The sequence below is a fragment of the Dioscorea cayenensis genome, chromosome 19 (genome assembly GCF_009730915.1).
Source record: "Dioscorea cayenensis subsp. rotundata cultivar TDr96_F1 chromosome 19, TDr96_F1_v2_PseudoChromosome.rev07_lg8_w22 25.fasta, whole genome shotgun sequence".
NCBI classification, from domain to species: Eukaryota; Viridiplantae; Streptophyta; class Magnoliopsida; order Dioscoreales; family Dioscoreaceae; genus Dioscorea; species Dioscorea cayenensis.
Window position 1 is genome coordinate 19,127,777 of NC_052489.1, and position 15,156 is coordinate 19,142,932.

General features: G+C 34.4%; 1 protein-coding gene across 3 annotated transcripts; it reads left to right on the forward strand.

Annotated features, from left to right (window-relative positions):
• Window positions 1–691: 691 nt before the first annotated feature.
• On the forward strand, window positions 692–10,376 carry LOC120249917 (cold-responsive protein kinase 1-like). Of its 3 annotated transcripts, none has more exons than XM_039258625.1 (7): window positions 692–973; window positions 3,123–3,248; window positions 4,291–4,406; window positions 7,209–7,419; window positions 7,530–7,767; window positions 8,781–8,931; window positions 9,765–10,376. In XM_039258625.1, the coding sequence occupies exons 2-7, from the start codon at window positions 3,176–3,178 to the stop codon at window positions 10,113–10,115; spliced, it is 1,140 nt and encodes a 379-aa protein (XP_039114559.1). In that variant the 5' UTR covers window positions 692–973; window positions 3,123–3,175; the 3' UTR covers window positions 10,116–10,376. The 3 variants fall into 3 exon arrangements, with proteins under 3 accessions (XP_039114559.1, XP_039114560.1, XP_039114561.1); XM_039258626.1 differs by having other exon boundaries at window positions 3,157–3,248; XM_039258627.1 differs by lacking the exon at window positions 9,765–10,376 and adding an exon at window positions 9,165–9,758.
• The last annotated feature ends 4,780 nt before the right edge of the window (window positions 10,377–15,156 follow it).

Genomic DNA, 15,156 nt, shown 5'->3' on the forward strand with positions numbered 1-15,156 from the left:
AAAACAACAAAAGCAAAGGCAAAAGAAAAGAGAAAAGGGAAGTCAAGCGTGACTATAAAAAAACGCGGATGAAGAAATAATAAAAAAAAAGTGGGTTGAATTACAAGAATCGAGAAAAGCAAAAATTAACTAAAGTGTGAAGTTTCAAAAAATCTTTTAAAATAGTTGTTTATCATCAAATTCTGATCATGGATACTAGTCACATAAATAATGAACAACTTAAAAATGATTGTTTGATGTATAATGTCCACAACCAGGAACCATAACCACTATTGTGTTCAATGGTTTTTAATTCGGTATGGTTTATCTAACTGGTCCAATACCATTGAGCTATGAATTTGTGGCAACAACAAAATTTTAACTATACAACATTTATTTAATATCTTTCTTTATTGAAAATAAGTTAAAAAAAAAAAAAGTAGGGATACGAGTAATTTTGTCAGAATTTTGTGGTGCAATTCAAACATTACAAGTAACCCAATAAAAATCTTCTTTCATCTCCACCAAGGTCTTGCCTTGGAAAGTCAATTCCCCCTTTCCGGGTCACGTAAGGGAGAAAATTCTAGTACATTATTATTTTCAAGGCATATGCATTCTCAATTACTCACATCTTTAGGGGTCTAAATGCCAAAAAATCCCTTTTTATATGGTAATGTTGAAGTCAGGCCAATCAATCAACAAATATGTACGCACGCCTACATCGGGGACTAAAATACAGGCAGAGAAAAAACACCGATCCAACGGTCAGCGTATCACCAGATGGACGGTTGAATGTTGCCGTTGAGATCAGTTGCCGGCGAGCCATTGAGGCACAGTGTGAACACAGTCTAGGCGGTTTGGAAAGAGAACAGTCCAGCTTTGGTCGCATTTGCTGAGTTGGTGGTTTTAGGTTTCATTTTCTCTATTCCCAGAATTTCTGCTCGGAGGATCTCTCTCTCTCTCTCTCTCTCTCTTCGCTTGTGATCTTGTCAAGGTAATCTCAGTAGCTTTTGTTTGTTTGATTGATTTTTGTTGTTTTTTTGTTTTGTGAATTGGTTGAATTTTGAGAATTTGAGACGGGGCTGTTTTTTATGTTGTGAATTGATTGAATTTTGAGAATTTGAGACGGGGGTGTGTGTTTTTGGTTGATGGATTTGATGTGGTTGTTGAAAAGTTGGATTTTTGGTGCGAGTTTTTGTTGATCAATTGCTTGGAGATGTTTGTTGTGTTGAGGGTAAGCTGGGAAGGATTTGGGGATTGAAGGAAGGGACCTTGGAGTGTTTGGACTATGGGGATGCGTATTCGGAAATGTGTTGATGACGTGATAGAGATGATTGGATTGGGTAGTGGATGAGAAGATGGTGTTTGTTGGGTTGTGCTTGCTGAGCATAATGAAGGTTTTGTTGGATTGGAGAGTCAGGATTTCGGTGGAAAGCATAGAGGGAAGGTGGGTTTCTAATTCTTATTGACAGTGAATGCTTATCTTGAGTTATGAGGTGCAGAGATTGTAGGGAAATAATTTAGAGTTGTAACTATGAGGGCAATGGATGCTTAAATTCTTTAAGTATATGTTTAGGAAACATGTTCTTGGGTTATTTGGTTGTTTGTTTTTGTCATGCATCCATTTAGTGAGAAGTCTAAGGAAAATCCATGTAAGTAGTCTGTTGCTTGCAGGGACTAGGTTTTGGATTTATCTGAAAATCAGTATGTGATGTAAATGTGCAATTTGTTATGCCACCCATAACAATCTATCCTTTAACATTAGGGCTAATTATTTGGGTGCCTAAAATTTAGTCCTGAATGGTTTTGCTTGGTTTGGTTTGCAGTTAATTATAGTGTATCTGTTTCCTTTTACAGTTGCCTTCTGATTCAATCGAACTAGATAGCAAAACAATACACATATACATCAAATAGACTTGCTTGTAGCGTGTTAACTGAATGCTACTTGTTGAGTCTGTGAATGATGAAAACTAACCTCAGCTGCTGAAGGAAAATTTAAGATAGTAGCTGTTTCCAACACTTGAGGTTTCTTAATGTTGACTCTTGTAATTGGGAAGAGACAGGATGTTTATATTGTTCAATATTTATGCAGTTTTCTTGGAGCATGCTGACGTTCATACATATTCTTTTGGATAAAGGAGATGGAAGAAATTAGAAGATCGTTTTTAGGTGGGATCCTTAATTGTCTTTATGCATTGCTAGTCAAAATGTAAAATTTGAAAATAGCTGAGTTTGGGACGATGATGGTTCAATAATTGGTAGGCCTTGTATGTAGAGTTCAGAGTTCAGTTATAGGGGAATTTGGAGGAACATAAGATCTAGCTAGAATTAATAGAAAAGGGTGATTTTAAAGAGCTCAAGGACTGAGAATGTACTCCAAAATATGACTCAGGAAAATTTAACCGGAGATGCTATGTCTCATGAAATAATTTCTGGCTGAATGGGCTTAAACCTATCTGAAGGACTTTAGCAAAGTAATGATTGACAACCCAGAAATGGTTTCCTATTTATGAGGCCACCCATCAGATACAAACCTATATGAGAACAGATTTCACTTGAAAGATGGGATTGATCTTATTTAGATTATAGCTGAGTCAGTGTTATTATAATATAGTTGTGCGCTGAGTAAATCGTCATAAATCTGGCCATATTTAAAATTGAAAATTCTTGTTGTCATATTTTCTTCACACACACAAGACCTCCACGAGTGGTCAGTAATAAGCTAGCTTATAGGCATCAACTGTTAGACTCTGATTATCTTAATTTCATGCTTATGTCATATATCAACAGCGATGAGTGCATCCAGAAAAAAAACATAAGTGGGGAAAAAATATGAATCTATGAAAGAAAATGTAAGTGGGGAAAAATATGAACTTGAGAAATCAACATGTAATATAAGCACTAAAACACACCGAATAGATCCGAAAAACATAAGTGCTTATTTTCATAAGTGAATCCAAACAAGTCCATAATGCCGCAATTGTGGCAGGGTAGATGTATTCTTCTTTAGCTTGTTAAAAGTTTTGCAAGTTCTTTTTTTTTTTTGTTTAGCGATCACTGTTATTTTGCCAGAAATAACTCTCTTTTTTTTTTTTTTAAATGAAAATGATTTAAAAATTTTGTCATGTGTTGTCTTGCCACAGATAAGGTCACACATGTAATATTGTGGAGCTGCAGGTTCACAACCCCAGAGGACATGCGTTGTTGCTGTTTTGGTGCCTTCGCTCCAGCTAAAAAAGATCTTCCTCAATCACAAACAGGGTTCAGTGGTAGGAAGTTTTACTGTATATCACATGAACTCTTTTTTCTCATTGCTGGTTGAAAGCTCATGACTTTTTGTTAACCTTTCTTTTTCACTACTAGAATAAAATTTGACCTTACATTAATGGAAGCCAGCAAATTATATTGGAAAAGTTACTAAAGCATTATTTAAAAGGAGACTAATAATGGGATGGTAAGCTCTGTAAATAAGAAAATAATATCATCTTTTGGACCTTACCCTTGTCTAGATCCTAGGTTCAACGAAAAGTGAAAAACCTTATTTTATGGCTAGCTATTATTTTGTAATAATGATTTGTGTGCAATTATTGGCCAAGGTAACTTTGCTCGGGAGATTTGGAATATTTCAAAATTGAGAGATCAAGCCTTTTGTTGGGAGATTAACATGTTCTAATACCATTTAAAAACTAAGAACAACCTCTGTATTTCCCAAACAATGTGAATGAATAGCAGAGATAGCGAGTGCAGAACGGCCTAAATTCTTATATGGTACTATCAACTCCTAGAGACTTTCAATATATTTGTTTGTGTGTATGCATGTGTGTGTTTGTGCGCGTGCGTGTCGGTATAAAGCTAAATTGGATAAGAACTGATAAAATATCAAATTAACAAGACAAGGATAATATGAAATCAATTGGAATTAGGATAAGGCCAACTAAACTATAATAACTAATAAGCACATATCAAAATGTCCCCTTTGAGTTATGGTGCGGAATCTGTGACGCTCAACTTGCTTAATAGAACACTGAGTCGATAATGATAATTGATCATCCTTGCATGGTGCTAATTTGTCTAAAGAGGATAAAATTCAGTGGTTGTAGATCGAATGTACGTCTTTTTTTAGTCCTTTATAAGTTGCCATTGCATATTTTTACACTTTCTTTGTTTGAGGGTTTCAAATATTGGACCAAGTGTTAGCTGTTGTTGTCATTGTTTGTGTGTCTTGTGCTGAACTTGTCTGCATTATCCCTGTTTAACTTACACAGCAGGTGTGTGATATATTTCATTTTTTGTGATTTATCTTTTTGCCAGGTTTTTCTTCTGATAAGAATGTAAAGCTTTTCACCTACAATGAGCTGCGATCAGCAACAGATAATTTTAATCCAAGAAATCGGATAGGCCGTGGTGGTTTTGGGATGGTCTTCAAGGTACCGTTTACCTATTTATGTTGATCTTCCTGTTTCAGCTCTTACTTTTCTTTAATTGTTTTGGGTTTTGACTTTTGACTAACATAGTTCAAAAATGAAAAGAAGAAGGAGAAAGAACCTAGCTACATTCTTCTCTTTGAAGATGCCTTTCAATGCATCCACATTTAACTTTTCATTATCATTGACAAATGGAAGTAAAATAATGAAGTTTGGAGATGAGGGGTGGATCTAATTCAAATAAATTAATATAGTGAAATAGATAGCTTCAAATTGCCTTTAGGATCGTATCTTAAGCAAAAGTCAGTTACGACCATGACCTGAATAGAGATCTTCATGTGTCTATCATTGTAAACCCCTTATGAAGTCATATTGTGAACCTAAAGAATTGAAGTTGGAGCCTGGAGATGAAAGGCACAAGTAATTGGTCTGTATTGGAAAATGCCTAGCATCTTTCAAGGATAAATGTTGTCCAGCGCAATGGCTAGAAATACCATGGGAGTGCTATGCTGCATTACCAGGAAAGCATAAAACACTTGCCAAGTTTGTGAAGAAAGATAAAGATGCTTTGCAATTAAAAAGGGCCAATCTATGTCAAAATAAGCATGGCCATGAGGAATCCAGCTGCTCTACAAGAGTTGAAAGGTATCAAACTTGATAGCCCTGGTGCAGAGCTGATTAGTGTGGCTGCAATATCATGGAGCAAATATGGATAGACTGTAAGTTACATATAGCGAATGTTGATCTATTTTTTATCCTTGGAGAATGTTCTGGTGATGTAAACCTGGGAAATGTATAGGCTGGGAGAGCAATATGTAGAACACAATGCACATGCATTATACCTATTACTGGCGAAAGCTCTTCTCATGTTGTGATGAAATCAAATTAAAGGTTTTCAACTAAGCTCTTCTCATGTTGTCTTACACAATGATTAGGTCATACACAAATCTAGCCAACCATTTGTCATGCATGTAGTTTGCACAAATATGATCGTGTTATGTAGCACTTCTAAATTTGATTAATTTAATAATGGGTGTTGGTTGGGGGATGAAAGTTTGTGGTTAAAGGACACTTTTATACGAGATGATCAAACTTTGTCTTAATTGATACCAATCAAAATAAAATATTTTGATTAAAATTCATTATTTGCATAAACTGTAGTTTCTTATTAAACTTAATAGTTTTTTAAAATAATTTAAAATTGTATTTATTAAAATAATTAAACTTTATATTAAAAAAGGATCTGTGAGGGTAACCTTGGGTGTTTGGTTGGAGTCTTGGGATAACCTCCCAATCATACATAGCTATGATGAGCTCATACCTAGAGTTTGCTGGCCAGTGGTGGATGGTGTACCTTTCAAGGTGACTTTGTTGCAGGCATACTCACAATTAGTTCTCATATTCTTGCACTTATTATTTTTCAATCAAAGCGGGCTGCTTTAATTATGGGGTTTGAATATAGAAAGTGATTATGGAGTTGTGTGTGGATCCTGCATTCTGCAAGTGTTAGTGTCTGATATAATCATCTAATGGTCAATGTGGTGCTAATCTGCATACTGAATCACTACGTCATGTAACTTCCAAGATGATGTCTTTAAGTCTCTTTTGTAATATTGAAGTAGGATTTGTTTACAAAAAATGAAGAAAAATGGTAATCACAATACCAAGAGCAGAATTTTCTGTAAACCAATTGCAAACTGCTTTTGAAGTCTTATACTAGATAAGTAAATATTTGATTACACCATGCAAGTTGCATATCAGTAATACATCTGTTAGCTACAAGTTGATGTCTTTATCCTTAGGATAATTTGTATCTTAACATTGATAATTTGCTTTTGTATAACTTTTGCCCATTGGATAAAAAGAACTTTTTAGTAGAACTTATGGTTGGTTGATGAAACATATTTCCTTACACAAAAAGAAGTGACCTATCATTGCTAGATTTTTCTTTTATTAGTGAGATCATATATGAAGAAATAATTTCATAACTAAGGTTGTTACTGTCTGCAATTATAATAAAAAATTCAAAATAACCAATTTAGTTTATTGCTAGTACTTGGAAATCTGGTGAGCGATGGATAGCATTGATTTTTGTATTTCTTTGATCCAAATGTTATTATTTTAAAGGGTTAAATGCAGTTTTCATTCTTATATTTGATGTCCTTGTATTTTTAAAATGTTCAATAGGGTTCTTGTGTTTTTATAGAAGTGTTCATTATCAGCCTTGTTTTTGAATGCATATTGGAATACATATCTCTTTTCAATATATATATATATAAATATATATTGGCATATGCAGCAGTTAATGTACATGTGGCTATTGATGTGGTGTGCTGGCTTGCCACATCAACTACCATGTGTGTGTGTTTTTAATATTCCATGATTTTTAAAGATAATGACAAACAATTTGACACATCATCAATTAAAAAGGGCAAAAATTATAAGAGAAAACATACACGCCAAATTGAAATGGCATATTGGCGTACTACTACGTTGGTAGCCATGCAAATATTAATTGCCATATATGCAAATGTATATATTGAAAAAGATGTGTGTATTTTAATAGGAATGACGATTCAACAACATGGACCATAAAGAACAATTTCATCAGAACACAAGGTCCAACTGAATATTTGAAGAATACAAGGATCAAAATGAGCATTAGGGACAAATATAGGGACCAATCATGCATTTAAACTTTTTTTAATCAAAGGTTATGGGAGATAAAAGATTTGATGTTTTCCTTTGGAAATATCAAACTTAAACAAAAAAAAGCCTGATCAACTTTCCTTCTTGTGTTACTAGGGAACTCTTCGAAATGGAACAGTAGTTGCAGCGAAGGTTCTCTCCACAGAATCAAAGCAAGGGATTCATGAATTTCTGACTGAGATTGATACAATCACAAACGTCAGGCACCCAAACCTTGTTGAGCTTCTTGGCTGTTGTGTTCAAGAAAATAATCGGATATTGGTGTATGAGTATGTAGAAAATAAAAGCCTTGATCGAATATTATTAGGTAAATTTGTCAGAACATTCCTATAATTTGGAAGGTGAAAAGTTTTTAAATTCTTTTATGGCAAAGGTATCACTCTATTGACCTATTAATCGTGTCATTTTTCATTGCAGGTCCCAATAACTCGGCAGCTAATCTGAATTGGGAGTTAAGATCTGCAATTTGCAAGGGTGCTGCCTCAGGTCTCAAATTTCTACATGAAGAACTTGATCCACCTATTGTGCACAGAGATATCAAAGCTAGCAATATTCTTCTTGACAGCAATTATTTACCAAAAATTGGAGATTTTGGTTTGGCTAAGCTATTTCCAGATAATGTCACTCACATTAGCACTCGTGTGGCTGGGACAACGTAAGCAACCTCTTGTATATGTCTTACATAATAGCACCATACTTTCTGTGGTAATGAAGTTTATTGAATCTTTGATCATAACAAGTGAGGAAATAGCTTTGTGATTGTTTATTTTGCTTATTATTAAATTCAAACTTGGAGACCATTTGCAGTCAAAATTTTTCTATTCACTGGTTGGAATGGGTACTGGATAGACATAAATAAGCTACTGAGTGTAAAGGAGCCTAGTTAGTAACACCAAAGAGCACTCTACTTTTGCTTAAATATAAGGAAATGACTTTTTATGTTAGAATAGTGCTTTTGCCATATTGAACGCATCCAAGAATAATGTTTTGGCTGTTGCTCAAAGATAAAGAGTTTAAAGAGGCATGAATGCACTCCAATAGTAAGAAGTGTGGCATCATACTCTAGTTTATTATGAGTTCATACGTTCTGGTTGAGGTCATGCCTATAGGAGATGATCGAGAATGATTTGCTTGGTAAATGGATAAATAAACTTTGTTCTAAGTTTCAATTGTCACTTTATAATATTGAGACAAAGTTAGTTCATGATTTCTGTTACCAAAACTAAAATCGAGAATTGCATTAATTATGGAGTCTCTTTTAAATTTTTAAATGCAAAAAGTTGAGATGATTTCTGTAAACTGTGTAGAAGAAATATGATCATATTAAAAAAAAAATCACAATTCAAACTTATTAAATATCATACTATGGTTTTCTTGATTTTGGGTCTGCTATTTTCTTAACTAACAACTTGTAAATGCAGAAAGACATAATATCATACTTTCGTATGAAATGAGTTATTTAGTTATCTTGTTTGGTTATGACATCTTGATTAAAGAAAATAAAGAACACATCTTGTCCACTGACATCTACCTAGTCAAGTAATGATTTTCATCTACATTGTATTTTATGATGTTTAATTATGGTTGGTCTTCCACCTCTTGTGACTTGGGTGAAGAAAATGTAACTGCCTATTCATCTGAAATTGGAATTTGAATTATGTCTTGCAGCGGTTATTTGGCGCCAGAATACGCACTTCATGGTCAATTAACTAAGAAGGCTGATGTATATAGCTTTGGAGTTCTTATAATTGAAATTATCAGTGGCAGAAGTGTGTCGAAGGGATGGTTGTCGGACATGGACAAACTTCTTTTGGAGTGGGTCAGTTATCATCTTAGTTTCTATTTTCCAATTTTGATGTGCTGCACTTTGTTTGCTATCCTTGTTCTTTTCGTCTTACTGTCACCAACTTATCTAGTCTATCAAATTTGAACATCATCTAACTTTGAAAATGGTTTGGTAAAACCAATGGTGCGAGTGATGTTTTACGTGAGTGATTATTTGTACACCTTTCATTTTATGGAATTGCATATGTGAAACAGATGTCATTGTAGGTGGTGTTAGAAAGGGTTTTGATAATTTTCACATGGAAACTGGCGAATGAAACGAGATGAAGGCTGCAGTATTTGTCGCAGTATGGTATGCAAATTATGTTTTTCCATCATGTGCAGCATTAGTGACAAAAAATTGACATGTTTAGAAGGGTTTGCCATTTGCTTGTCAGCGCATATTCTGCAAGGTTATACAAATATAAGGATCACCCTATTTGTAAGGCTATATATGCATATAGCCCAAGGCTTCAAAATTGTTATGACAAGCTTGCCAATTGTATATCACACTAGTCACTGAGATGAAATGCGTCTTTAACCATGTGTGGTATAAAACCGAAATTTGATTTTATCTTCTTGCAAGGGATGATCAAAGTCAGTGATTTGTGCCATAGGTAAAAGTCCACTCTGTTCCATGGCACTTAATTCAAAGATTAACCTCCGCAATGTATTTCACTTTTTCATTTCCAGATATTAATTTCAATGATTAAATGTTGCGACTGAATGGGCTGTGATTGATTTTGATGTCGGTCTTATTTTATCTTTCCAAATTCATTTTCTTATCATTCGACATACTCCAATCTAATCCAAAGGGAGCTTTTCCAGACATGGCAGCTCTATGAGGAAGGAAGACTGAAAGAACTGGTTGATTCGAACCTCAAAGAATATCCGGAGGAGGAAGTGCTACGATACATCAAAGTTGCCCTCTTTTGCACCCAAGCATCAGCAAATCGAAGGCCGCCTATGCCACAAGTAATAGAGATGCTCTCCAAGCCCATACGACTCAATGAGAAGGAACTGACACCTCCCGGCTTCATCGAAGGCTCTATGAGCACTAGTAAAGCTTCAAAGGCAACGATAACAAGCAATTTACGTACTAAAGATGCATCTTCCAGCGATTCTTCGATTCCATTCAGCTCTGCTCCTGTTACCTGCACTGAACTCATTCCTAGATGATCTATATTAGACATTGGCAAAGTATAGGACATCTGCATAGAAGAGAACTCGGAGTCTAAATCTTGTCAGTTTCGCCCTTCTTGTCGTCTCCTCTTCTACTCTGATAATTTACAATGTGATACAGATGAACAATTGTTTAGCAATTTTGAGGAACATGAAATTTGTATATTCTTCCAAATGTATTTGTATTTGCTCTGTGAAAAAATATTTATTTTTATTTTTCCAGATGATCCTTAATAAATAACGAGTTCTTGCTGTTCAGGCTCTTCAGATATATCTCGTCTATCTTGTCTTTATTTTTTTCCCATGGTTTATGTAAAGCTCATGCCTTGCCCTTTCTACCACAGAAAATGGTTTCTTTGATTTTATGAGTACAAATTTTCAAGATTTAATTGATTTTTCACTATTAACTCCATGCTTTTTATTAAGGTAAATAACCTGAAGTCATACACATCTTCTTGAATTTTTTTTATATTTCTATGAAAAATTGAGTTCAATAAAATCTCCATTATAATTTTGACAAACAAAAATAAAATATCTTTTATAACGTTTTTATTTTATTTTATTTTATTTTGTTTTATTTGAGAAGGGCAACAAGGGTGCTTGCCCTCAAAAGAGCATGTATGGAGTTAATGCCTCATGCGCCCGATTTAAATTTTCGCAATTTTTTTCCTTTCCCCAATCGGATTCTTAAAATGGTCCGGCTAAGTGCTAATCACTTGAACTGGATAATTTTGGTTCTTTTATTATCTTTTAAACACAGATTTAATGAGTTTCATGAATTTCATGATTGAGTGTGGTATGGTGGTAGACAATAGTTAAATATTGGAGACCATCGAATTTAAAATTTTCAATTCATTTAATTGAGCAAATTCCACGAGTGTCTATGAGTAATTTTAGATTTTTTAAATGGCACTTCCTCCTGCTATTTTAATTAGTGATTTTCTTTGGTCTTTTTTACTTATCTATATAAAAAAATTTGTGAAGTATTAAATATTATTTTTTCAAATTTATCTTTTACATTTAATGTACTTCTACAACTTTCAATAAATTATATTCAACTATATTTTTTTTAAAGCATATTATAAGTAAAAGTAATCTTGAAAAATTAATCTAATTTTTATAAATTTTAAATTATTAACTAATTTTAACCAACTTGCTTAATCAATATAATTTAGTTAAAATGGACAAGTAAAAAGGACCAAAAGAATATATTTTTGTTACCACAACATGGGGTTAATTTCCGTACAGGTCACCATACTTTGGACTTATTCCAAATTGGGGTCCAAACTTCAATTTGCATCAAATTGGTTATCAGACTTTAATTTTTTTTTTCCAGAGGCGAGTGACCCAACAAATTCCTGACTTTGTTTGCTTGCGTGGCCACGGAATGTATACATCAGAGCTCACCTGTCGAGCTGGCTGCCACATGGCCGACGTCCACGTCACCAGGTCTTGCCACTGGGATGCACTCTCGCCACATTGTTGACCATATTAGATGTTTTGCACCACACTTTAAAGGATGACCATCGTCCTGACAAGGGTTCCTTGATTTTGGTGCTTTTGCAAGGAAATGGCAAAGAAAGAAAAAGGAGAGAACAATAGAGAGAGACATCAGGAGAAGAGGTGGCGATGAGAAGGTTGCTAGCGTTAATCAAGCGGGGGAGAGAGCCATAGCTAGCTTGTGGAAGACCGGGGTCTTCACTTGAGACATAAGGAGGTTTAACCGTGAAGATGGCAGTAAATTGGGAAATTAGGTCGCGAGAGCAAGAGCCTCTGGAATATTGTAAGTGCTTCTCTTAAATCCTAAAAAAAGGTCAATTGAGGATAACCTGAGCCTAAAGTAGTTCCCATAATGTGGGTGATCAATTTTCTCTTTTAGATTAGAGTAAGAGTAGTGATTTATGATATGATTGTTGATTAGTGGCGTTCAGACTTGCACATGATTTAGATGTAATGTGCGATGTGTTTGAATTTTTACTCTCCAGACTTGGAACTCCATGCTTGTATTATTATTATTGTTGTTATGCAGAAGTGGTATGTCACATTTGTTATTTGTAAATAGCTTTTGTCTCTGCATATGGATATGATGAGACTTTATTCAACAAAGTATTTTCCACTGTAATGATATATATGATCGATTGTTTGGTGCATGATTTAGATGCCATGTCTAATGCTTGAAAATTTTTTTTTAAATGCGGAATTGAAACTCTTAGCTTGAATTATTATTATTTTTTCTAATTGCTGTGGATAAGTGTTCAGTCACATTCTCATTTGCTGTTTGTCAATAACATGTTTCTACATATGGACACAATGAGATTTTTGCATGGTTTTATCTATTGTGATGGTAATTTTGCTACTCAAATTCAAGATAGTTGGCATCAACATCATATTAATTAGAAATAAATATATCATAATAGAGCAAACAGAGTTGAAGAGAAAGTTCAATCAAGCATAGTTTATATATGATCAAATTACAATCTTATCTGGTGTGAATATGTGGACATTGGATTTAATCAGCGGTAGTTGAGTCTTTTGTCAATGGTGAATGTGAAGCATTTAGTTTGAACTCAATTATTATTAGAAGATGAGTCTATATCAGTAGGATTGATTGTGTTGTGTTTACAATTTAGTAATTGTTCACTTCTATAGTAAATAAATGGGAGAGTTTCATAGTTCTGTGGCACATGACATAAAGAATAGTTGACTTATAAAGACCTTCTTTTTTGAGAAAGAAATGATATTATCTATCAGAATAACTTTTATTTGGATGCTGAATTCAATTTTTTGTTAGTATTTAAATTGTTTATGATCATGATTTAGGATAGAATCTTTACTATTTTGATTTACATTTTCTGTTGTTATTTACAGTTGATGATAGTGTATGTGTGGATTTTTCCATAGATGCTTGTTTGATGTGTGCTATTAATTTGGGATTGAACCTTGATTATATATATATTATGTATTGATTTACTATTGTCTCTTGCTACTATGATGCCTGCAATGTAGACAATAATGGGTGAAAATTTTGGACAAAACATTGAAGGACATTATTTAAGTTGACATGTCTATATTTGCAGTTGATGATGATAGTGTATGTGTGGACATTATTTAAGTCTAGGCCAATATATGTTAGCCGATATTTGTGTTAGAGATTAAATTTTCACAGCATGTATAGTACATTATTTAAGTTTACATGTCTATATTTAATTACAGTGCCAGATGCTGACTTATTCACCGTACTGATGCATTATAAGGTGGGTGAGATAGAAGGTTTAGCTGGTTATGTAGACTATTGCTGTGCCGATCAGATGTCTAGGATTGAATTGATAAGCATGGCAAAGGAGTTTCAGTTAAATGTGGAGGGTTGTAGAATTTGGTGGTTAAAAGTAATAAGAAGTGACCAAGGATTGCAAGAAATAATAACTGATCTGGATGCCTTGAAAATGGCATTGTCTGTAGGGGAACCTAGGGAGATATATGTTTGTGTTATAGTTGTGGGTGATTCCACCACTAATGAAGCTGAAGGTAATTTTAACAATGATGCTGGTGTGGGTGTTGATGTGGGTGAAATTAGTAGGGTTCCACTCTTGAGGGATGTAGAGGTAGACATAAGAAGATTAAGATGAGGGTGTAGAAGATGTTGACTGGAGGAAACTCTTATTTGGGGTGGAGACAAAGAATATATAGGGAACAAGGAGGATGAAGAGAGTGCCTTGCAAGATTCATATTATACATCTAGTGGTGAATCAGATAATGAAAATGAGGTAGAAACAGACAATGCTAGGAGGTCTAGAGCTGAAATAAACATTGAGGGAGATGTTTCAGGAGTAGCTAGTGATGTGGAGTTTGATTATGGTGGTTCATATGACTTACAATCCTATTCTTCCACATATAAAGAGTCATTAATCCCTGTGAGACCTAGATATGCTAAATTTAATCATGAAGTGGACATGAAGAACCCTAAATTCAAAATTGGAATGAAGTTTAGGAGCATGAATCAATTCAAGGAGGCTGTTAGAAATTATGGAATCCAAAATAGATATGTTATAATATTTAAACCCAACAATAAAAGAAAGTGCAAGGCTTTTTGTAAGAGGGGGTATCCAATCTACCTGTGGCTTCATCGATGGTGAAAGACAATAGCATGGTACAAATCAAGGCAGGAATTTTAGAACACGAATGTGCGAGGGACCATAATAATAGACATATAAATCCAAATTGGATAGCTAGGCATTACCTTGAACAATTAAAGGTAGGCCCAAGTTGGAAACTTGCTGGCATAGTACAAACTGTCAAGACTAACCAAGAATTGGGCATTACAAGGATAAAGGCTTACAAAGCCAAGAGCATTTCAGAGCTGATTTATATATTTTTTACATTCAATGTATCCTATTTATGTTATAATAGCCATTAACCTAACATACTTAAAATTCATTTTCATTGTCATATCTATCTAAAGGATCCTAGATGGTGATGAGGAATCTTAGATGAAGAATTTGTATGATTATAGGCTAGAATTGTTAAAGACACGTCCTGATTCAATAATAACAATCAAGTGTGATGAGGATGAAGTCTTTCAAATGTTTTATGTATGCATAGCTCCATTGAGAGCAGGCTTCCTTGTAGGTTGCAAACATCTGGTAGGGCTTGATGGTTGTTTCCTCAAGGGGTTGTATGGAGGCCAGTTTCTAAGTGCTATTGGGATAGATGCAAATGACTACATCTATCCTTTGCATGGGCAGTGGTGAGTAGGGTTGTAAACGAGCCAATACTTTCGTTAAAAGCTCGAAGGCTCGACTCGTTAAGGGCTCGGCTCAGCTCGTTCGTTAAGTTAAATGAGCGATTCTTAAGCCCGATTATTACGCTCGTAAAATAAACGAGCTGAGCTTGAACACCATCAAGCTCGGCTTGTTAAGGCTCATGAGTAGACTCATTTATATGAATCATTAAAAGCTCATTTATATGAATCGTTAAAATCTAGTTTATATGCTCATTTATATGAATCGTTAAAAACTCGTTTATATGAATTGTTAAAGAA